At 39.8% G+C, this 26,027-nt stretch overlaps 1 protein-coding gene, 1 non-coding gene and 1 pseudogene across 5 annotated transcripts in view; 1 reads left to right on the top strand and 2 right to left on the bottom strand.

The window, feature by feature from the left end:
- Positions 1-26,027, bottom strand: part of TET1 (tet methylcytosine dioxygenase 1) — a 133,646-nt gene that overhangs the window by 84,968 nt on the left and 22,651 nt on the right. For 2 of the 4 annotated variants that reach the window (XM_061405159.1, XM_061405160.1), the window contains exon 3: positions 5,226-5,279. In XM_061405159.1, the coding sequence (XP_061261143.1) occupies positions 5,226-5,279 (54 nt within the window). The other 2 variants (XM_061405163.1, XM_061405161.1) reach the window with 2 other exon arrangements.
- LOC133240684 (cytochrome c oxidase assembly protein COX14-like) lies at positions 2,682-3,304 on the top strand (annotated as a pseudogene).
- Positions 11,376-11,509, bottom strand: LOC133240814 (small nucleolar RNA SNORA36 family). The gene has a single exon (XR_009734410.1). It is a non-coding gene; the product is annotated as a small nucleolar RNA SNORA36 family (small nucleolar RNA).

The raw sequence follows: 26,027 nt of genomic DNA, 5'->3' as shown, positions 1-26,027 counted from the left end.
ATTGAGCATTAACTGTGTGCCAGGCAATGATGGTACTAAATATTTTGAATATCACTGTCATGTAAATCAAGATCACATATGAAAGGTGATTCATTTATGATTTGATTCTCCTTTTAAAAGATGTTTCAAAAAGACTAATCAGTATAGCTACATGCCATTATCTTGTCCTTCTCTTAGTGAGACGTGTCTTATTTCCCCTCATTCCATACCTCCCTGCCCCCTCAACCACTATTTTTTATCAGCATCATCAAGGAAGGAAGGAAGCAGTGAAGAGCAGGGCTGCCAGCACAGAAGCTAGCAGGAAGATCACTTGGTTTTCTTTTCTTTTTTTTCTTTTCTAAATCATTTGTAGACAATTTCCTGGTTTAATGTCCCCTGATATTTCTTTGTATTTGTTCAAAATATAATACTGTGATGATATTTTATAACCAAATAGCTAGAAAATGTTTCTTACCAGTCAAGAAATTACAGAATGAATAAATGCAGTTCACTCTCAGGGATACCCACACTTTTCATGCTGACATGATTTTAGGTTTTCAGATAAGTTGCAAAAATAGTATAGAGTTCTTATATAAACTTTACCCAACCCTGTCAGTGTTACTTTCTTACATAATCATGGTTCTGTTTTGACCCTACCATACTGTCCCTGTGGTCATTTAGTGATGCTGAATATATTTTATTTGTCCTTTCAGGTCCCCACTCCATCTTCTACATCCTCTTATAAGACACAGGATGCTGACCAAGATATATCTCATTAGTAGGCTTTCTTGCTCTTTTTGGGTTCTGGTTGGGATAAACCAATGAAAGCAGCAAAAAACTGGAGGGCAGAGTATTTATTTCCATACCCACCTCCCCATGACTTTCTTGCTGAAGAAAGATCCCATTACCATAGGCCACTCAATAGAACAGTCCTGTTCTATTTAGCAACAGCTATTCTACCTGACTTTCTGCTCCCAAGCCCTTATCCCTTCAGGCCTGCTGCTGCGTCACTTTAGTCGTGTCCGACTCTGTGCGACCCCATAGACGGCAGCCCATCAGGCTCCCCGTCCCTGGGATTCTCCAGGCAAGAACACTGGAGTGGGTTGCCATTTCCTTCTCCAAAGCACGAAAGTGAAAAGTGAAAGTGAAGTCACTCAGTCGTGTCCGACTCTTAGCGACCCCATGGACTGCAGCCTACCGGGCTCCTCCGTCCATGGGATTTTCTAGGCAAAAGTACCTGAGTGGGGTGCCATCCCTTCAGGCCTAGGAGGGGCAGTATGTCTGCTGTCCTCAGCCCTAGGATGCTTTGTCATCCCTAGATTTTTCCGAATCCTGCCCTCACCCTTTTTTTAAAAAAATCCCTTTCTTAAATTCTCCCCAATATTTCCAACTAATTGTGCAATCTGATTTTCTCCAGACACAATGACTGACAACCTAACCAAAGTGCTGTTGCCTTGAATTGACTTTTTCTAAGGGTATATATCCTTCTACCTCAAAACATAAAGCAATGGTTATTTACATACAGGTTTCTGCCAAGAAAAGTTCCAAACCATGCCTCTCATAAGTACACATTCATGAAACACGGCCTGGAATCATCTCATGCGCTTACCTTTCTCAAGAATCAAGCGAACAATTAAAGCACAGCTAATAAGCTATCATCTATAAAAATAACTCCAGTGAGTTAAGGCAGAAACGTGGCCCTCTAATACCAGTAGGGAATGAGTTTGTGCTGAGCACCCCAACCTCATCCCCCAGTCATTTGATACCCATTCTGGCCATGAGAGTACTTTGAAAAGAAACTGTGCTTTCAGCTAGAGGAAAATGCTCTCTTTAGTCAGGAATGTGAGATCACAATTTATAATTCTAAATATTGAATTATAACAGCATGAATACAGATTACCAATTCAAATAGATTGTTTAAAGATGAGAGGTGTGAGACTCAACAGGCAATTTTAACCCATAACTGGATTCAGGATTTAGTTAGTAGGTTCACAGTAGGATGAGACAAGCTTCCCAGTTTCCTTAGTCAGACTCTTCATTTATCCTGCTACTGCTGCTGCTAAGTCACTTCAGTCATGTCCGACTCTGTGCGACCCCACAGATGGCAGCCCAACAGGCTCCGCCGTCCCTGGGATTCTCCAGGCAAGAATACTGGAGTGGGTTGCCATTTCCTTCTCCAATGCATGAAAGTGAAAAGTGAAAGTGAAGTCACTCAGTCGTGTCCAACTCTCAGCGACCTCATGGACTGCAGCCTCCTCCATCCATGGGATTTTCCAGGCAAGAGTACTGGAGTGGGGTGCCATTGCCTTCTCTGTTCATTTATCCAACTACTTCCTAATAGATTATGAAGATGAAAATCAGTCAGGATACTTATAGGTAGCAACTACCCTGACCAAGAGCAAGGACTGAAGAGATTTGAAGACTTCAGAGGCCAGAGTCCAAGGAAGAAGAGCAGCACTCAGGCATAAGGCCAAAAGCAAAACTGTAACCTGAAGAGTCCCATCACTGATCCCTGAGTAGCAGCTGACTGTAATGTTAAGTCCTCACCCATAAAATCCTAAATGGAAAGTTTTCCTTTTTCTCCAGCCTCCCTCCCGAAATGCAGATTTAGTTTTCTTAACATCTCCTTTAGGGTTATATCTATGCTTGAACTGGTCCAGTCCAGGTGCTGCTTCCAGCTGTGCTAAGAGATCAAGGCAGGCTGGAGGCCTCAGTTGGACAGGAGGGAGCGGCAGCATCCAGGGAACAACATGCCAACTGCCAAGCAACTACCTGACATGGGCTGCAAGACCTTCTTCACCTCCATGAATCTCCTCAGTGTGTACGGGGGCTACTTCTGCAGTGTCCGAGCCTACCACTGTTTCTAGCGGCACAGCTCCCAGCGCCAGGCTGCAGAAGAACGGAAGACCTCGGGAACCCTGTAGAACGGGCAGGCTTTTTCCCTTGAGCAGAGAAGCCCAAGGCCTGCTGTGGAAAGACTGCACCTGCAATCATTTCTGAGTCCAGCGGACCAGGGCCTTAACAGCTTTCGAACTCTGCTGGGGAAAAGTGCCCATGTTTTCTCTGATACGTCCACTTTGGAGAGGCTATCGAATCAAAACAGGAATGGGAGGGTGAGGCACACTTACTGACATTAAATAACTTGCCATTACAAAAAAAAAAAAATTCTACACTTGCTCAACTGTATTTTACACATATCAAGCTGAAATCTGAAAGTATCTTAGCATTTCTTCTGTGGTGCAGAGAAACAAAGCTTTCTTTGGAGAAGAACAAAAAGGTATGCCCAACAGAAAATTAAAGAAAACATTTTAAAATGTCAACATCAGAAAATCATTAATTTTTTTTTAGAGCATTTCCTTACTCTTGTACAACAACTGATAACTACAGAGGAAGTGAGCAACAATTTGGTTCTGCTTGTTGTGGCACATGAATATCAGCCACACACAGGCACTTATTTCTTTTTAAAAGTCAGAGTTCATTGCCACGATTCAAAAAAGCAATACACAGTATATTTACTTCTGGAATTTATTTCAGGTAACAGGACACCCACAGACTAACCAAATAAACAGAATTCAAGAGTATTCCCAAGGCCCAATTCTACCTCATAGCAAAGGGAGGTAATGACTTAGCTACCAGGGTTAGACCATATTAGTTTGTCCATGTGGTTTCCTTCCTTTCTTCTATGCCCCCTTCCCACCCACCCTCAACCTGCCCCCCCACCTGCCTCCCCACCTCACCCCCACCCACCCACACACACACAAATCTGAGAGCCGTTTATAACAGCAAGACTCAAACTACTTCTCCCTTGAAGATTTTAAGACAAAATACCTGAGATGGATATACCCAATACAGCGAGCGTGAAAAGAGAATAAGATATACATTTAGGGATTGTAATGATATTCTTCTATAATTTGGGGAGGAGAAAAAATTAAAAGGAGGCAGGTGGATCAATATGCAGAAGAAAAACAGAGAAGGGTTTAATTTACCTTGAAAATAACCAGTATTCTATTTGTCTAAGCCCAGTGAGAATTTGTGCCAAGCAATTTCATTCATTTCACAGTGCCTAGCACACAACTGACTGTGCGGTAAATATTAAATAAATACTTGTTGGTTGATGAAAAATGTACATGGCAATGCTGTGTACACACAGGAAGCAGAAACTTGAAGTGGTCAGACAAATTAGAAAGCAATGTAAGGTCTGGTTCTGCATGTCAATAGCATTTTCAAGGTATACAACTGAGGAAACAGATGAGAAAAAAAAATGTGTCCCATCCATAGTTCAAACATGTTCTTCCTCTTTGAGTGCCAACACTTTATTTGCAAAAGAAAAACTAAGATTAGGATAATATATTTTTAATTATATATACACAATATACTTTTAAAGACCAGTCATTTTATTGCTTAATATGTCTTTTTGAATTAAAAAGGTTGCCTGCTCAAGATACTTACATTCAGAATAACAACATACTACCTGAAACCTTTAACACATAAGCACCTATTTACTAGACTAAAGCTAGCCTTGAACTTTTAGTAGTGTATATGATTTTAAATTAACCCTGCTAAATACCAGACAAAGCTCATAACACAGACTGCTAGCTTATAACTGAATTAGGTAACTACTAAATACTCATTAGGCAAATTACAGAAAATAAAGGAAACATACTCATTCCTACAGCTTCATGAATGCCAAAATTAAAGATGATATAATGAGAATTTGGGATTAAGCAATTGTAATTTGGCTGTAAAATCTCAATGGCTTACACATTTTAAATTGAAATAAAACCTCTAAGCATCTTTTCCTTTAGAAAAATCACACATTTTAAAATAGTGTCTAATGGAAGGACTATTAAAACTACAATGGATCATAGCTGTCAACTTTAAATAGTGTCTTTCTCCTTAAGAGCTTAAGTTTACACACTGGTGCAACACCACAAATGCAGATGCTACAAAGAGAGCTACAAAAAAAGCCACAAATTTTATTCACAACACTTTGCATATAAAGTTTTCCTTCTGCAGACTTGTGTGGAGTTGAAAATAAAGGATGCTAATATGCACATTATGTAGCATATAAAAAGAGAGAAAGAAAGAGAAAGAGATAAAACACTTTAGTTGAGTGAAAATTCATATATCTACTGAAAATCTGGGAGAACTCATATCCACTGTACTCCAAATTTACCCCTCAGTGACAGAAAAATACTATATGAAATGGAAAAAAATTAAATATGATTTAATCAATAGCTGATTACCTTTAAAACTTTGGGCTTCTTTTCCCTCTGGGGCCTCTTGTTTTCCTTTACAACCTAAAAAAAATCAAATTGCAAAATGAGCCTCCGTTTAAGAGAAAAAAAAAATTAGCTCCCACACCCCCCCAAATTTTTTTTGGCTATTTCTCTATAAAACTACTTATCCCATCTAAAATCATCAACATGTTTGCTAGGCAGAACCTAAAGAGCTTATGTAAAATGTATACTTTAAAAGTCACTGAAAAAAAAGCCTTGCATAAAGATGAAGTAGGGAAATACCCTTTTTTCCCCTTAAAGTCTGTCTTAATTAGCCTCTGCATTCTTCACAGCGAAGCCCACGAGGTAGCCATCTTGCTTGCTTCTGCAGAGGAAGCCTCTACAGTGGAACAGTTCTGCAAACTGCTTTTTGGTATTATTATCATGGTGTTTAAAGGCAGCCCTGGCCTGCCAGCACTGTAGACGTGCTGGGCATGCCTTTTGCAAAAACAGCCCCACAAAGAGTGCAGCCAATGGCAATGCAGAGCTTAGCAACTCCAAAGTGATCTTCTCTGCCTAGCCTTCCTAGACAAAGGATCTCCTGTGCGGCTCCGCTCTCACCACAGGACACAGGCAGCCACAAGCTGCGACATGGAGTTCGCTGCAGAGGATCTGGTCCCGCCGAAATCACAGGAGGCTTCAGCAAAAACAATGCACACAAATCCCCAGGTCTCCACCATCGGATCGATGGCGGAGTCTCCCTGATTAGTAACCTCTTGGCGGCTCCGAGGGCAGGTCTGCGCGGGGGGGTTGGGGTGGTGGGGGTGCATGGCCCTGCCTCCAACATACAGGAGATATAACTGAGCTGAGGGGGGCATTTGGGCTTGCTGAAACTCTGGAAGGTATTGTGCATTTTTACTTTATAAGGCAAGGCTAAATATTGGCGATATTTAAGGCAGGGAGGTTATGTGAGGACACTGTAGGCTCAGCTGTTGGGCTGCGTGTCTCATTCCTCGGGAACCACACCTCTCTGCAGCCGGCGCTTTGCCCAGAAACACAGCAATTTGATTTCTGTCAATAAATGTCCAATGACAAAGGCAGATTAAAAAATAATAATAAAGCCGCTTAAAAGGAAAGGACAGGATGAGGACAAGGGAAAGGGGAGGAGTTTTCAGAATACACTTGCCACTCTGAGTGGCTGGCGATTTCAAAAAGCTTTCTCTTTCTTGCTCTGGATGTTTCTGATGACCTTCATTTCCCCCAAGAAATCTGTCGCTTCCAGAAAGTGGACTCATACTTCTGGGACATAAGAAGCCCCTTTGGCTCCTCTACCTTCCAAGATCTTCAACTGTCACCGAGCATCTCTCCGCAAAGCTGCCAAGCAGGTCCCCACGTGGAGCCTGTCTGTGCACGGGCTGATGATCAGACACGGCCACTTGGTTCTCAGGGACTGGGAGCTGAGCCAGAGGTAGAACTAGCAGCCACCCACACTCAGCACACCTGGACTACCCCCCGCCCCCGCCCCCATGCCGAGTGGGTGGCAGGCACTGGGAGAGCAAGGCACCACAGTTGGAACTTGCCAGACTCTGGGAAGGACAGAGCCAGAGGAGTCTAGCCCCTCCCTTCAGCCCCTTGGACAAGTAATAATGGCAATAGACAAAGAACCAGGACAGCTGTTTGAGCTGGCAGGTCTCAAGGTCACTGCCAAAATTCGGTGCAGAGGCCAGTCACAGTGCCATCACAGCCACCTTGACAGCTGCACAGATCTCGGGAAGACAGCTTCAGCTCCATCCTCACAGGGCCAAAGTCTCAGCAGCACATTTGGGGGATTGGCAGGAGGGCCTCTCTGGCTGCTCTGCCAAAGACGGGTTTTCCACTTGCAGCTGGATTCAGAACAGATTCCCACAACCAGAAATCAGGAACAGAGTGAGGGCCGGAAAGCCTGTATTTCATCACCCTTGATTCCTAGCCTTTCGGTTTGCCACAAAAGCACGCTTTTCTAGTTGGAATGGGAAATCCAACATGCATTGTTTTCCCGCTTTAAACTACCTCACCCCCACCCATCCACCCTCAAAAATTTTAACAAATGTAAGAAGCAAGCAAAACCAGTGGATTGTAACCTAACCACGTTCACCACGGCAACTTCAAGCACACTGAGCCCACACTAAAAAGCTCTCTGTGGGGAATGAAGCAAACATGAAATGGGTCAAAAACAGGACCAAATATAACAGGATTTGAAAATGGGTGCAAAACCTTTTAGCCCTATGTTTCTTTCTCTTTGGAGGCTTGTGTGTGTGTGGTAAATTATAGAAAACAAAAAATGTTACATTTTTACCATTTTAAAGTGTATAATTTAGTAGCATTAAGTATATTCATAATATTATGCAAGTATCACCACTTTGCATTTCTAGAACTTTTTCATCATCCCAAGCACAAAGTGTATACACGAAGTTACTCCCTACTCCCTACCTTCTGTTAACTTTCTGTTCTACTTTGTCTCTATACATTTGCCTGCTCTAGGTACCTCATATAAGTAGTATCAAGCAATATTTGTTCTGTTGTGAATAACACTGGGTATGCAAGTATCTGTTTGAGTCCCTGCTCTCAATTTATACCTAGGAGTAGAAATAATGGATCTTATGAAAATTTTGATTAATTTTTGGGTGAGGAAACACCAAACTATTTTCTGCAGCCAAGCCACTTTTTTCTTTTTCTGCCATGTTACATTCCCATCACAGAGAAGGCAATGACACCCCACTCCAGTACTCTTGCCTGGCGGACGGAGGAGCCTGGTAGGCTGCAGTCCATGGGGTCACTAAGAGTTGGACACGACTGAGTGACTTCACTTTCACTTTTCACTTTCATGCATTGGAGAAGGAAATGGCAACCCACTCCAGTAGTCTTGCCTGGAGAATCCCAGGGACGGGGGAGCCTGGTGGGTTGCTGTCTATGGGATTGCACAGAGTCGGACATGACTGAAGTGACTTAGCAGCAGCAGCAGCAGCATTCCCATCAACAAGACATGCAAGGATAATCCTACATTTATTTCTTAAAGTGTTTTCCATTTCAATTAAAGATTATGTCTCTCCCCTTGAATACCTGAATAAAAATTTTTTAAAGCGTGAACATTTTCTCAGGTTGATTGCTCATTGTTTAGTAAAGTGGTCATGATATATTAAGATATATATATATTTTTTTCCCCTCATCATATGGCTTATGGGATCTTAGTTCCCTGACCAGGGATTGAACCTGGGCAGTGAAAACACAGTCCTATCCACTGTATTACCAGAGAATTCCCATAATTATATATTTTAAATAATTTCATTACCTGTGTGACCCATAATGTCTGCAAAAATAAATTCAGGATCAGGGTGTTAGGTCTACTAAATATCCACACTGGTGAGAAGTTCATTTTTTTTTAAAGCCCCATGGGCAGGCATTTTCACTGCATGGGATACTCATGAAACTGCATAATACTCCACTTGATAACCTAAGCAAAACAAACATCGAAGGTCTGTGTGCAGTGTTCTGTAAAATGAATTAATAAATAAAGCCAAAGTTCATCCCAGCTAATTAGAGTTAATGGAAGTGATCATAGCTAACATTAACTCCAAATATCCAACCGATACTACACCATGAAAATCTGTACTTGTTTGAATACAGAATACATTGGTAGCCTCTACTGGTTGTGACCATCTGTTCTAAATCCTACACTTAGCGATTTATCCATCTCAGCTCAAGTCTTAGGTGATAGTGAGCTTTGATGGAGAAAATAATCAGAAATTACTTGCAGAGAAAGTGGAGGTCAAGAGAGCCATTTCCACTCTCTTATTATTCAGAGCAAAATGCATACAACTAGATCTTATTGAATGATAAATTCAGAAACTAAGAAACATGATGTTGTAGTCCTACTTATTCAGAACTGATTTTTGTTACTTAAGTCTATTTGTTTATTCCAACCTAACCCTAATCACAAGGAACTCATTGCATGAGTTGATATTTAATTTTGTAATTAACTCACGTGTACTAGGTTCTTTCAAATGTTACAAAATACTTCTATCTCTTTACTCTTAAAAAATCACATAATTGGAACTTCCCTTGTAGTCCAGTGGATAAAACTCTGTGCTCTCAATGCCGGGTGCCTGGATTCAATCTCTGGTCTGGGAACTAGATCCTGTACCCTGCAACTAAGACCCGGAGCAGCCAAATAATAAATATTTAAACCCCTCTCCCCCACCTCCCCAAAATCACATGATTACAGAGATTAAAAAAGAGTATCAGGGACTTTCATGGTGGTCCAGTGGTTAAGAATCTGCCTTGCAATGCAGGGGACACAGGTTCCCACATGCCAGGGGGGAACTAAGCCTGCGCACCACCACTAAAGAGGCCACATACGCGTCAATGAAGAAAGACCACACGTACAGCAACTAAGACTCAACACAGCCAAATAAATAAATAAACAAAATCGGAGAAAATTTAGGTCATAGATAAATCTAAAAGGTGAGACCCAGAGAAGTGAAATTACTTAATTCAGGTTACATAGCCAGTTAGAACTTGAGCCTGAATCTAACCATCTTACACAGCTCTCTCTATAACTTCTCATTTTCAGTACTCAACAATAGACATTTATAAATATCTAAAAAAATAACCTTAAAGGAACTGTCTTCGAAACCATACCCTTCAGTATAAGAATATTGAATCATTATGTTGTACACCTGAAACTAATACTGTAAATAAATGATTTTTTTAAGTCAATTATATTTAAAAAAAAAAAAAAGAACACTCACATGCATCATTTCTAGCCTAGAACAGCAGCTCAAGAAGGTTAGTATTTTAGGGGCTTCCCTGGTGGGCTCAGTGGTAAAGAATCCTCCTGCCAATGCAGGAGACATGGGTTTAATCCCTAGTCTGGCAGGATCCCACATGCCATGGAGCAACTAAGCCCATGTGCCACAGCTACTGACCTTGTGTTCCAGAGCCTGGGAGCTGTAAGTACTGAAGCCCCTGTGCCCCAAAGTTCCTGCTCCACAACAGGAGCAGCCACTTCAATGGAAGCCTGTGCACGCAAGTAGAAAAAAGCCCACACAGCAATGAAGACCCAGCGCAGCCAAACAAATAAATAATTTAAAAAAATTTTAACTAGTATTTTAAATTAACATTACATCAGGTGTACTTTTTAAAAATGTATTTTTTGCCCTCAGAGGTAAATCTATGAATAATTTCAAAATCCTACTTCTATTTCTAAACATAAGCAATTCTGCACCCACAAGAAACTAGATATACAAATATTGACTAGGAGGAGTCTTCTAAATTAATCTCAAGAGTTATTCACTATGCCCCAATATTGACACCTCTGCAGCACAAAATCCTTCTAATATAAGCTATTGTCTCATCTCCCATGAAATCATTTTATATTTCTTTTCTTACATACTGTTGGGAGACTCATGGCTTTTGCACTGAAACCTTGGTAAGATATTCCAAGTACCATCTTTTGTAGATTTTCAATCAACAAGAATAAAAAAAGAGCAGCTCATACTTTAACAATTCTAATGGAGATCTTAAAATCAGTTTGATTTTATTTCATGTGCGAAACAAGAACCTGAACTGCTAACACTGGAGGTCTTCCTGGATTATAGGCACAGTCTTTCCCTGTGCTTTCCTCCCCCAGTTCCTTCTCTGAGGCTTATCTACAGTAGCCCTTTTCTTCTCTAAGGGGCCAGGTCTCCCTAGTACCCAACTGCATTCTCTCTAGCAGTCCTGCTTAGTGCTGGTAAAAATAACTGCTCTTCAATAGCTAGAACTAAGGAACAAGTGAACAAAAAGTGATCTGCAGTTGCCAAGCAAGGGCAGTTGACAATGAGGTGAACCATAATGCCCAAGACTAAATGGGGCTGAAATATCACCTCTCCCCAATTTCTTCTCAACGGTTCTTCATGCTAACTTAAAACTGACAATCATACTCCCTCTATTACAGTCTAGATCCATAATTTGAACAGAGAAATCCAATAACATCATCTATGTGCTTTTTTTGTCAAAATCAAGTCACAAAGGATGCTGTGATTTAGAAAAAAAATGTCCCCCTTTGTGAATGATAAGATGAAGTTTCCTTCTTATTATTGCTAGTCTGTCCTATATTTTATAATTAATATTACTTATTTATTTGCTTTTATGCAGTGTATCTGTAGACTAGGCGGTATACGAATAGAGTAATGCTTTCCATCCACTCTTCCCTCCTAGCCTGTGTTTCAATGTCCCAGAGTTTAATTAACAGAACAGGGAAGCTGCCCTGAACTAAACTCAACACTCTGGAAATCTTTCTTTGTTTCTTTGTTTTTAAAGGAAGTTCTGTACCTTTGGGCTCCTTCTCTACATCATGCAAGAAAGCTGAAAGTTGACTCTAGAGAACCTTGTATCCTCAGTTTTTGATCTAACAGCAAAATCTTGAAAACATTTTGTTTCACTGAGAAGCTCAAAGCATTTACGCACATACAACTTGTTTTTTAAAAAGTCAGACCTAGGTGTCTCCTAACTTTAGGAAAATCAACCTCATTTGTTAATTCATATTTTTACAATGAAATCCCCCAATTTAATAACCAAAAATCCTTAAAAGAATAGTGTTGTTTTATAAACAACTGTTGGGCACTCTCAATATGTACACATGTTCTGGGCTTGCCCTCCAGTCCCTCAGAATGTACCATCTCAGAAGACACATAAATAGATAGTTATAAAGTAGTATAGAATGGAGATGAGCCCAGAAAGCTATATAAGACTAGAGAAGTCTCCCTAGAGGAAGTGACATTTATTTCCACTCAGACCAAAGGATAGGTAAGAAGTTGGTTAAACACAGGAGAGAAGAAAGGTGTGTGCCCCAGATGAAGGTAGCAACATGTTCAAGGACACTGGGAGCACTGTGGCTATTGACAGTCACACTATGGGGAGAAATGTATGTAAATGGATGCACTACTACTTGGGCATTGTTGTTATTGTTCAGTCACTCGATCGTGTCCAAGTCTCCTGTACAATGTTACGAACCTCCGTCCACAGTTCTTTAGGCACTCTGTTTATCAGATCTAAATCCCTTGAATCTATCTGTCACTTCTACTGTATAATCATAAGGGATTTGATTTAGGTCATATCTGAATGGCCTAGTGGTTTTCCCTATGTTCTTCAATTAAGTCTAAATTTTGCAGTAAGGAGTTTCTGGTCTGAGCCCCCTAGTCTTGATTTTGCTGACTGTCTAGAGCTTCTTCATCTTTGGCTGGTCATTAAGCATGCATATGAAGAGATGTAATCAACCTTTAATTCTATACCATTCAGGTTTCAAATGTTTCTATTTCAACCTTCAACTTTCCATTATTGGTCTCTTCAAAACCTAACAATGATACTCCTGTTAAGTTGTTCATCACAAATGTCAGCTACCTTTTCAAGAGAACTAAGGGCTCCCCAGGTGGCTCAGTGATAAAGAATACCCCTGTCAATTCAGGAGACATGGGTTCAAAGCCCTAGGTGGGGAAGATCCCTGGAGGAGGAAACAACAGCCCACTCCCGTATTTGCCTGGAAAATTCTGTGGACAGAGGACCCTGATGGGCTACAGTTCAAGGCATTACAAAGAGGTGGACACAGTTGAGTGAGCATGCACAAGGAGAAATGACTGGTTTATCCCAGATCTGAAACCCTTGTATTTTACCTGTTTAAAATTCCCACATATAACTAAGTCTCCTAATCAAAGAAAAGCAATATTTTGAAAATCAGTGTATGTAGGTTTTTGTTGAGATGAGGCCAGTTACTCCAGAAGGGTTAATGTCTTTAGTTTTTTAGCTAATTGACTAGAGTCCCACACAATATTTGGAGAAGAAAGATTTGTCTGCCTAAAAATGTCAGTCTTTCATCTGGGTTGGTTGGAGAAAGGGAAGTCCTTCCTTTGTTCATTCCAGAAATAGAACAGAGAACACCAACTATATTAGAGGCACTGCTTAACACCTGTGGAATCTCTGACTCAATGAATAACTTCTGCATTGAACTTAACTCAGGTAGAGAGAGAACACAGAAAACTTGCCATGGAACCCATAATATCTACAATTATAGAATGCCTAAAATTAGTCTTTTTCTGAAGTTTGTTTGACTTTCTTGATAGCCAAATACTGGGCACATCAGTTCTTGTTTAAAATAAATGATTCTCGATATTCTTAACAGAGACATTTCTTCTAACTTGCGAGTACCATTTCACTGTCTGAAGGGATCCTTTTGGGCTTTTGCAATGTAAAGCCCTTTAGGAATACCTTGTGGGATCAGAAGGAGACATATTTGTCATAACAGGAAAACAAAAAGGTTATTTTTCACTACAGTGCACCTTAGATAACAGGTATGGAGCACAAACTTCTACCTGTGTTAACTGTGCAAGTTTAAATGAAAAACTTGTCTATGATTATCAGGACTGTTTTAACCTAACTGATTATAATGGCATTTCCATAGATACTCTTAACGACCAGTTGAGAAAATGCAATTTCCTCCCAAATCTGTTTGATTTACCTGATTTCAAAATACTTATTCAAAAGGCACAGTAGCTCTTGTTGTTTAAAATAAATGGCCCTTGATGTTTTTACTAGATATTTATAAGCTATGAAATGATATTTTCCTTGCTCATAACAACAATTCTTTCATGCACATCACTTGAGAGTAAGTCAAACTGCATTCATCGATGCTGTGATTGTTTCTAACTTGATGAAATATATACCCATATTTTTATAGGGCTACTTTTGCTAATAATCATAATGAAGCCTTAGTGACTTGGTGGGGGGGATGACCAGTATACCTAAAAATTCCCTAATCGTAGCTATGCATGTGATGAAAGAAATTACTTTAGATTTTTTTGAAACAAAAATATTCTTTCCTCCAGGCCCCCTGTTCACCTTAAGATGTTATATTACACATAAAATATAATTTATTTTATATACTATAATAAAATATAATAATAAAAAATATATAAAATATAATATATTTTACACATATTGTTAAAATATGATATTGTACAAGATCAGTATGTTCCTGTTGTTGCTGTTTGGTTGCTCAGTTGTGGCCAAATCTTGGTGACCCCATGGACTGCAGCACACCAGACTCCCCTGTCCTTCACCATCTCCCAGAGTTTGCTCAAATGCATGTTCATTGAATTGGTGATGCTATCTAACCATCTCATCCTCTGGTGGGATCCAGATCCCAGTGATGCTTATTAACTGTGTGACCTTGAGCAAGTTAGCCTCCCATAGACTTTGTCCCCATGAGGGACAAAGCTGACATTAGGGTTAAATGCTATAATGGCTATGAAAAAGCTTATGGTATGGCAGCTGACTTCCAGGTGTTCCACTGTAGCAACAGAGAACAATGTCTGTCATTAATTAAGAAAACAAGTACAAATAAACAAGGTATTGAGCAGTAAAAACTCATTTAATATAAAAATGGAGGTATTCAAGCAAACAGTATTTCAGGACATTGGAACCTCTCCCAGATAAGTCTAATACTAACAAGATTTCTGATAGAGTTAGGGCATGCTAATTTCACCATGGAATATAACCTAATCTTACATTTATTAGTTTAAAAGAAAATGAGGGAGTTCCCTACAGCAAGTGGTTGGGATTTGGTGCATTATCACTGCCGTGGGCTGGGATCAATCCCTGCTCAGGACACTAAAATTCTGTGCTGGGGTGTTGGGGGGTGGGGAAGAGAATGTGAAACTGTCACTTCCAGTTGTAACAGAATTGGTAATTTGGAACAACTGCTTAAGACAAAGAAAAAATACACAAAATATAAAAACATTTGCATAGAGGCATAGAAGAGTGAAAAATTACCATGATAGTGTAGAATTAATTACCAGACCAGAATTTAGAAAGGAATGAGGTCCAGGGAGGGTAAAAGTTTCTTAAGGAGAAACTAAAAATGGAAAGAAAAAAAAAAGAGCTAGAAAGATGGTTTAAAAGACTGTAACCTTGAAATTAAAATACAGAAGCAGTGGATTGGCAAACTCAAAGAGTTTAAATATTTGATTCCTGTCAAAAAATTATATTTTTGTAAAATGAGCTTATAAAATTCTTTTCTTAAAATTTTTATTGAAGTATAGTCAACTTACAATGTTGTGCTAGTTTCCGGTACATATCAAAGTGATTCAGTTTTTTATATGTATTTTTTCTTTTCCATTATAGGCTATTACAAGATATTGAATATAATTCCCTGTGCTATACAGTAGCTCCTTATTGAAATGATCCTATAAGATTCTTATACAACATCTCTTTCGAAGTTTCACAGGCCTAAGATAGCAGCAATAAACTTAGCATGGCTATCTTCAACCAGTCCACATTTTGGTCCTGCTTCTCTGAACCCTCCAGGTTCTTCGCATTTTGATTGATGCCCTTGCTCAAGGACATGGTGGTTAAAATGAGCCCTTAGCATATAGACCAAAGGCTCTAATCCAAGATCAACTGTGTAGTCTTAGACAAGTTACTTGGCCTATCTAAGCCTCATTGTCTTATTTTATACATTGGTGGATGAATGTACATTTCATAGGACTATTGTAAAGATGAAGTGAGACAATGAGCATTTCAGTTTTTAATACAGTTCCAGGCACTTAGTATGTATTCAATACATAATAGTTGTCATTAACCTCTTTGGATGTCAATGTTTACCACACACCAGTTTCACAGCCATGACTAGTATCATTCAATTAGACCAACATTTGCTTGATGCATATCAAATGACAAGCACCATACAATTTTTGTGCCCCCCCAAATTAACTTGTTTTAATCCTAATGCCTAATATAAAGAATTCGAAAGTTGGGCCTTTGGAAGATTATTAAGTTATACCAGTTGAATTGAATGAGACTGTGGGGTCTCTGGGAGTCGGACATGACTGAGCGACATCCCTTTCACTTTTCACTTTCATTTATTGGAGAAGGAAATGGCAACCCACTCCAGTGTTCTTGCCTAGAGAATCCCAAGGACGGGAAGCCTGGTGGGCTTCCGTCTCTGGGTTTGCACAGAGTCGGACACGACTGAAGCGACTTGGCAGCAGCAGCAGCAGCGCATTCTAATGGAGAAGGCAATGGCAACCCACTCCAGTACTCTTGCCTGGAAAATCCCATGGACAGAGGAGCCTGGTGGGCTGCAGTCCATGGGGTCACTAAGAGTTGGACATGATTGAGCGACTTCACTTTCACTTTTCACTTCCATGCATTGGAGAAGGAAATGGCAACCCACTCCAGTGTTCTTGCCTGGAGAATCCCAGGGACAGGGGAGCCTGGTGGGCTGCCATCTATGGGGGGTTGCACAGTGTCGGACACGACTGCTGCGACTTAGCAGCCGCAGCAGCACATTCTAAAAGAAGCTCCAGAGAGTTCCCTAGCCTCTTCCACCATGTGAGGACACAGTGAGAAGGCACCAGTTATAAACCAGGAAATGGGCCTTCACCAGAGCTATGAGCAGTGAATGTCTGTTGTTTATAAGCCACCCAGGCTGCAGTAGTTTGTTGTAGGAGTCCAAATGGACAGACTTGAAATAGACACTTCTCCAAAGATACACAAGTGGTCAATAAACACATGAAAGGATGCTTGACATCATTAACGAGAGAAATGCAAACCGAAACCATCCTGGAGTATCACTTCACACCCACTAGGAAGGCAATCACAAAAAAAGTCAGATAATAAGCTTTGATGAGGATGTGGTGAAACTAGAACCCTCATACATTGCTGGTTGAATCTGAAATGATATGGCTGCTTTGAGAAACAGTTTGGCAACAAAAAGTTGCCATAGGACCCAGCAGTTACACTCCTCAGAATATACACAGCTCCAAAGAAATCCCTAGCCTCTTCAACTCAGAAATTTCCCTAGCCTTTCCACACATATTTTTGTGTGAAAAAATATTTTCACACAAAAACCTGTACACATTTGTTCATAAATGCATTATTCATAATAGCTAAAAAGTAGAAACAACTCAGAAGTCCATCAACTGATGAATGTTTATACAAAATGTGGCTTATTCATGCAATGAAAAAATATTCAGTCATGAAAGTACTGATAAATGCAATGACAAGGATAAAACTTGAAAACATTAGGCTAAAGTGAAAGAAGTCAGATACAAAAGACCAAATATTGTATGATTCCAGTTATATGAAATACCCAGAATAGACAAATTCATAAAGACAAAAAGCAGATTAGCGGTTACCAGGAGATGACAGAGGGAAAAATGAGGAGTCACTGCTTAATTATACTGGGTTTCTTTTTTGGGGCGATGAACACATTCAAGAAATAGATTGTGGTAATGGTTGCGCAACCTTGTAAATATACGAAAGACCGGGAATTCCTTGGTGGCCTTGGTTAGGATACCAAAGTTCCAGGCCGAGGGCATGGGTTCAATCTCTGCTCAGGAAATTAAGATCTTGAAAGTCATGTGGCCAAAAATAGATAAAAAATACAAAATGTTATATAAATATAACATGTATTTAATAAATATATATATAAAACACCAGAAATGTCCCTAGAAAATGAAATTAGGTGAATAAAGAATGTAATTTAATTTTATGTTGCCTAGTAGACAAACCTCCCTGCAATTCTGTATCAACTCCTAAACAAGTTACTTACTCTGTCAAGAATGGAGGAAACTAACACACACACACACAAACACACACACTTCTCTCTAAACCTAAACTGGATGCTGCTGATGCTAAGTCGCTTCAGTCATGTCCGACTCTCTGCGACCCCTTAGACAGAAACCCACCAGGCTTCCCCGTCCCTGGGATTCTCCAGGCAAGAACACTGGAGTGGGTTGCCATTTCCTTCTCCAATATGTGAAAGTGAAAAGGGAAAGTGAAGTCACTCAGTCGTGTCCAACTCTTCGGGACCCCATGGACTACAGCCTACCAGGCTCCTCTGCCCGTGGGATTTTCCAGGCAAGAGTACTGGAGTGGGTAAAAGTCCATGGCTTACATGGAAGCAACCTAACTGTCCATCAATAGAGGAAGGGGTAAAGAAGATGTGGTACATATGTATAAGGGAATATTACTCAGCTATAAAAAGGAACAAAATGGTGTCATGTAGGTGGACCTAGAGAGTGTCACACAGAATGTAGTAAGTCAGAAAGAGAAAAACAAATACATATTCACATATATATGTGGAAACTAGAAAAATGGTATAGAAGACCTTATTTGCAGAACAGAAATAAAGACACAGACATAGAGAAAAACATGTAGACACCAAGTGGGCGAAAGGAGTCGGGGCGGGGACGGTGAATTGAGAGATTCAGACTGATATATATGCACTACTATGTTTAAAACAGATAAGTAATGAGACCCTACTGTGTGTCACAGGAACTCTATTCAAGTGACATAGCACTGTAAAGCAACTATAGTCCAAAAAAAAATACCTCCATGACTTGAATCAACTGTGGGCTTCCACTGTCTTAACCTCCTACTTCCTCCTGCCTTGAACCTACTTTTGTACTTTAACAGAAAACTCACCACAAAATGGTATTCTATATGAAATATGATATGAAAATTAGCTGTGTAGTGTGAATGTCTAGAATACAGCAGAAACACCAAAGCCCTTTCATTATACAAGGACAAGAAAATAACTGTGGCATCATTGTCTGGCCGGAAACCACAACTATAATTCCGTATCACATGGGAATGGTGAAATCAATTCATTCATAATGCGTCTTAAACCTCTAGCAGGAAAAATGCATTTGCAGATACTGTGAAATGGCACGAGCTGGCTACTTCTGCAGACTTTAGCTGCTGCTGCTGCAGCTAAGTTGCGTCAGTCGTGTCCGACTCTGTGCGACCCCATAGATGGCAGCCCACCAGGCTCCCCCGTCCCTGGGATTCTCCAGGCAAGAACACTGGAGTGGGTTGCCATTTCCTTCTCCAAAGCATGAAAGAGAAAAGTGAAAATGAAGTTGCTCAGTCGTGTCCAACTCCTAGTGACCCCAGGGACTACAGCGCACCAGGCTCCTCCATCCTTGGGATTTTCCAAGCAAGAGTACTGGAGTGGGGCGCTGTTGCCTTCTCTGCAGACTTTAGCTACTTTCCTCTAAAAAACCAGAGTCAAATAGCAAGAGGGAAATGGGTGAAAGTAATGAAATGGATAGGCAAATCTCCACAAGGATAAAACAATAACCACCACATTTAAGCATCCATATGTAGCAGGGACTCTTCCAGGCTCTTTGTAGACCTCAGTGCTGCTCCTCAGGACATCCCTGCTTCACGGGTCTGACTATCACAATGTTAAATCCATTCTCACAATGGAGGAACATCAGAACTCTTCATATAATTTAATCATAGTAACAGTTGTCAATTTCATTCCTTCCAAGCCTTAAAAGATTAGTGTGATTCTCTTACTTGTTTTTATTTTGGAGGGTAGAAAACATTTCGGTGAAATCTAATGAAAGTTAAAGATCATCTTTCCAGAAAAATGCATAGAAAGCATATAATTTTGAGGGGATGGCATTACAGAGCACTGAAGTCCATCCAGATTAAAAACCTCTGCTGTAGTTCTAACTTTATCATTTTTGAAACATTATATGAAAGACAAGTGTTGGGATCATTGAAATTAGGATCAAATTAATCTTAGGAATTCTTGTCTAGCAACCAAAAACATGTGGAAAGTGTAGCAGGACTAAAGCACTAATATAATAATAAATTTAAAAATTCTGTTTTTTCCATAGTAGCTAAAAATACACCAAGTACCTAATCTGATCTGGCTAGTATCCAGTCATTAGTTAGGAGGTATGCTGAAATGCTGGCTCAAGCTCCATCTATGAGAGGGCGTGAAGATGTGTTTAGCAAAAAGAATGTAACAGAAACTTTAGTTTCTCATTTTTTGAGAAGGAAATGCACTTGATTTTCTAAAAACAAACAAACAAACAAAAACCTGTACTACAAATTTTAGGTTTCCAAAGGTGACAAAGGTTTAAGAAACTGTTGTGTGTGTGTTAGTCACTCAGCTGTGTCAGACTCTTTGCCACTCCATGTACTTTAGCTTGCAAGGCTCCTCTGTCCTTGGGATTCATCAGGCAAGAATATTGGAGTGGGTTGCCATTTCCTTCTCCAGGGGAATCTTCCCAACTTGGGGACTGAACCCGGGTCTCCCACATTGCAAGCAGAATCTTTACCACCTGAGCCTCCAGGGATGCCCCAATAGGCTTCCCTATTTAGGCAATAATAAATCATAAATTATTAGCAAAATACCCAAATTTCAGTTACGCTAATACTTCTAGCTTGACGTAAAGGACTAGTAGATTCCAGTGTCAAGAACACAATTTTAAATGGGAACCAAGATTTATACAGATAAAAAAAGTTCACTAAATATAAAATAATTCATCCAGTTATGAAAAATTATTTAGTGGGTTATGTTCATTATCCCAAAGGAATATTATACACATATTTTTAAAACCTTTACAGATTTTTACTTACAAGGGAAATGCTGATGATATACCAAGTAAAAATAAAAAGGAGAAAAAATTTTGCCCCAATCAACTTTAACGATGTGTGTGTGCACACATTTAGCTTTATTGTAACAAAGCAGTTTGTATACCTTTAACATTTTAAACTGAGATCATCTTTCCTTTCCAGTGAAACAAAAAAGAAAAATAATTTAAAACAATGGTATTTTTCAAATGTAGAAAAAATACTATATACTCATATCGGAGAAGGCAATGGCACCCCACTCCAGTACTCTTGCCTGGAAAATCCCATGGATGGAGGAGCCTGGTGCGCTGCAGTCCATGGGGTCGCTGAGGGTTGGACACGACTGAGCGACTTCATTTTCACTTTTCACATTCATGCATTGGAGAAGGAAATGGCAACCCACTCCAGTGTTCTTGCCTGGAGAATCCCAGGGACAGGGGAGCCTGGTGGGCTGCCGTCTATGGGGTCACACAGAGTCGGACATGACTGACGCAACTTAGTAGCAGCAGCAGCAGCATAGCGATTGCCTCTAGATAATAGAATTAAAGTTTATCTTTTCATATTTGTTTCTTTTTTCTTTCTTTTTTGCTGTATGGCCTGCAGGATCTTAGTTCCTGGAACCAGGGGTTGAAACTGTGCCCTTCGCAGTGAAAGCATTAGTTCTAACCACTGCACTGCCTCTTCTAAGCTTTCTAAATGCAAATTACATCACTTTGATTTAGTATGTTTTATTACTTTTTAAATAAAACGTAAGTTCTTTATGTAGAAACTCAAACCATTTTAGAAAAATTTAGTCAAAAATTTAAAGTCATATATTTTTTAATATATCCCTCCTACATCCAAAAAATCCAGTCCTCAGAGGTAAACGGTTCCAATGTTTGGTTTGGTAGGCATGTATCCTTCTAGAATTGTTTTCCGAAATTCCATTTACAAGTAGAAAAATGTAATTTTGAGTTTTCATGGTCTTTTTTTTTTGAATTTTGAGTTGTCTAAACTTCGCATCTTGGTATAACTCAAACTGCAAATGGACATGGCTGTAATTTTAAACACCAACAACTGCTTCTTTTTAACATATTTTTAAAGCACTGCTTACCTTCCTAAAAACATTTTTCTCAAGTCTTCTTCTTAAATTTCTATTATAGGTATGTCATGATTCGAATATCTTTGGTACTTGAAAATGACATATATAGGATAAACCCCAAAATTTTTGGAGTCCTAGTTGCTAAGATGATATAGTAAGGATATATGGAATATGATGGTTTACAGTGCACTTTTTTTTAAAGATACACTAGTATGTGACATAGGCTGAATCTTACATTTTTTTTTATGATATTTCATTCATTCATTGAGTCATTTGTTCAACAAACATTTGTTGAGCACCTATTATGTGCTGGCACCTTCCCTAGCCTGGGCTTTGGCTTTAGAAGTAAACATCTCACCTCTAATCATTGCTTTCTCATGATCCCCTTCTTTTTAAAGCTTCTCTGGTAGCTAAGCTGGTAAAGAATCCTCCTGCAATGCAGGAGATCCCAGTTCGATTTCTGAATCAGAAAGATCCCCTTGAGAAGGGATGGGCTACCTACTCCAGTATTCTTGGGCTTCCCTGATGGCTCAGATGGTAATGAAACAATCAGCAATGTGGGAGATTTGGGTTCAATCAGTGTTCAGTTCAGTCACTCAGTCATGTTCAACTCTTTGCAACTCTATGAATCGCAGCACACCAGGCCTCCCTGTCCATCACCAACTCCTGGAGCTTACTCAAACTCACGTCCAGCAAGTCGGTGATGCCATCCAACCATCTCATCCTCTGTCGTCCCCTTCTCCTCCTGCCCCCAATCCCTCCCAGCACCAGGGTCTTTTCCAATGAGTCAACTCTTCGCATGAGGTGGCCAAAGTTTTGGAGTTTCAGCTTCAGCATCAGTCCTTCCAATGAACACCCAGGACTGATCTCCTTTAGGATGGACTGGTTGGATCTCCTTGCAGTCCAAGGGACTCTCAAGAGTCTTCTCCAACACCACAGTTCAAAAGCATCAATTCTTTAGTGCTCAGCTTTCTTCACAGTCCAACTCTCACAGTCAGTATTAATGGGACATAAATAAATCAGAAAAGAACAAGATTTCTCTTGTTGCTTACTCGTTGCAGACATGAGCTGATGCTAATTACCATAGAATTTCTGGATAATCATGATTTGAGCACCTAGTCTCATTATCAAGGTAATGATTTGAATTGCTTAGATTAATCTGAATCATTTGTTAGTTGTGTTTTATTTTACTATGAAATTAATGCAAAAATATTTGATTACCAGGTGTCACTTCGTGGTAAAGAACCCATCTGCCAATACAGGAGACAGAAGAGATGATAGTTCAATCCCTGCATTAGGAAGATTCCGTGGAGGAGTGAAAACCAATCCACTCCAGTATTCTTGCCTGGAGAATCCATGGACAAAGGAGCCTGGCAGGCTACAATTCATGGGGTCGTGAAGAGTTGGACATGACTGAAGCGACTTAGCGCACACACACACAATGCAAAAATATGTGATTTCTGGTTTTACTTGTGCCACATCCATTATAGTATCACAATGACAGCCTACTTTATAAAGAGAATGACTTTTGAAGCTTTGAAACAATCAACTCTTGAAACACTAATCTGGAATAATTAAAAAAAAAAAAAAAGTCAAGAAGCTAACCAGAAAGAGCTGGGGACACAAGCTCTATAGCAATATAAACGTACCAAACTACAATGCTCACTAGTAAGTGACAGTATAACTTGGATAATATGGATATTAGATGAAGGTGTTAAGTCAGTTTCACATTTTTTTTCTGGATAAGATGGTCTACACAAAATGGCAAGGTAAGATTTGAACCATATTGACAAGATTCTAGAAATTAGCATACACTGATCAGAATCAGTCAAGATCAGCATGGTTTTGTTGACATACTTTATTTTTTTTTTATTGAAGTATACTTGATATACAATGTAGTGTTAGTTTCTGGTGTACAGCAGAGTGATTCAGTTTATGTATTCTAAACATGTAAGGTTCCTAGACACCAAAGGCTCTTTTTCCTATGGTCAGCTCTGTGGTGAGGTATGCTACTGAAGACTCAGCAGTGATCCAAAGAGATTCCTTAAAGGCATATTTAAGGACATATAACATCTGCCCTCAATTGCAAAACTTGGTAGCAAAAATTTGTTCCATATGCCATATATAACACATGCCAAAATGAAATCCGGCTGTTTGAAAACAGTAAGAAAAGCAGTGGCCAGGAGAGGCCTGTCCCACTCCACTCCTACTAACATGGATAAAATAAAATCAAACAAGTATGTCAACCAATTCCGAAGAGACATCTCCAGAACCAGACTGTTAGCACACTATCCATTGGATAGTGAACAGTTACTTGTTCCATTTGTATCATATAATACTATTAACTTTTAGCCTTTCAAGTACAACCTATAGGTATTGCTATTTTTCCAGGTGCACTTTCTATTAGCTAGGAAGGTAGCATGGTAACAAATAGCACATTTATGGTGTTATCTAGTAGCTATTAAGTTAACCAAGCATAGAATAACCCTTTAATATTTGGGGGGGGGGGGGGAATCAATATTAACTGGAGTACGGAATTTCCTGGCAGTCCAGTGGTTAAAACATAGAGCTTTCACCATGGTAGCCAGGGTTCAATCCCTGATCTGGGAACTAAGATCCCACAAGCTGCCTGGTATGGCAAAAAAAAAAAAAAAAAAACAACCACGCACACACACACACAAAACTGGAATAAATATTGAGACTATTTCACCTTGGCAACCAATTCACAAAGTGCTTAGTCATTCAATTATTCAATTCATGTAATTAAAAGGTCAGTTTTCATTCCGATCCCAAAGAAAGACAATGCCAAAGAATGTTCAAACTACCATACAAATGTGCTTGTTTCACATGCTAGGAAGGTAATGCTCAAAATCCTTCAAGTGAGGCTTCAGCAGTATGTGAACTGAGAACTTCCAGATGTTCAAGCTGGATATACAAAAGGCAGAGAACCAAAGGTTTAATTGCCAGCATCCATTGGATCAAAGAGAAAGCAAATGAATTCCAGAAAAACATCTATCTCTGCTTCACTGACTACACTAAAGCCTTTGACTGTGAATCACAACCAACTGTGTAAAATTCTTAAAGAGATGGTAATACAAGACCACCTTACCTATCTCCTGAGAAACCTGTATGTGGGTCAAGAAGCAATGGTTAGAACCAGACATGGAACTATGGATTGGTACAAAGTTGGGAAAGGAGTACGTCAAGGCTGTATATTGTCACCCTGCTTATTTAACTTCTACGCAGAGTACATCAGGTAAAAGGCTGGCTGAATGAAGCACAAGCAGGAATCAAGATTGCCGGGAGAAATATCAATAACCTCAGATATGCAGATAACACCATCCTTATAGCAGAAAGCAAAGAACTAAAGAGCCTCTTGATGAAAGTGAAAGAGGAGAGTGAAAAAGCTGGCTTAAAACTCAACATTCTAAAAATGAAGATCACAGCATACAGTCCCATCACTTCATGGCAAATAGACGGATTTGGCAAAATAGTGACAGATTTTCTTTTCTTGGGCTCCCAAAATCACTGTGGATGGTAACTGCAGTCATGAAATTAAAAGTTGCTTGCTCCTTGGAAGAAAAGTTATGACCAACCGAGACAGCATATTAAAAAGCAGAGACATTACTTTGCCGACAAAGGTCTGTATAGTCAAAGCTATGATTTTTCCAGTAGTCACATACGGATATGAGAGCTGGACCATAAAGAAGGCTGAGTGCAGAAGAATGAATGCTTTCAAATTGTGGTGCTGGAGAAGACTCTTGAGAGTCCCTTGGACAGCAAGATCAAACCAGTCAATCCTAAAGGACATCAACCCTGAATATTCACTGGAAGGACTGATGCTGAAGCTGAAGATCCAGTACTTTGGCAACCTGATGGGAAGAGCAGACTCATTGGAAAAGACCCTGATACTTGGAAAAACAGGATAGGAGGAGAAGAGGGCAACAAAGGTTGAGATAACATCACCAACTCAACAGACATGAATTCGAGGGAACTCTGGAAGACAGTGAAGGACAGATAAGCCTGGCATGCTGCAGTCCATGGAGTCACACAGCTTCAGACACAACTTAGCAACTGAACAATAAAGGTCTGATACTGAAAAGCACCCTCGATACTTGTAAACTTCTTTCACTATTCAATAAATAGAATAATGCATGTGTCAATATGCTAAATCACAAATACATATAAGGAATACCTAGCCAAGGGCAAATTCCTAGATGACTATGAGTTACTAAGTTAGTGGTTTTAATTATCTGTATTTCTTAATATGGAGAACTGAACAAAATTAGGTAGAAGAATAA

Source organism: Bos javanicus, chromosome 28, assembly GCF_032452875.1.
Source record: "Bos javanicus breed banteng chromosome 28, ARS-OSU_banteng_1.0, whole genome shotgun sequence".
NCBI classification, from domain to species: Eukaryota; Metazoa; Chordata; class Mammalia; order Artiodactyla; family Bovidae; genus Bos; species Bos javanicus.
The sequence above is the reverse complement of the archived record's forward strand: the minus strand, read 5'-3'. Positions and strand labels throughout refer to the sequence as shown.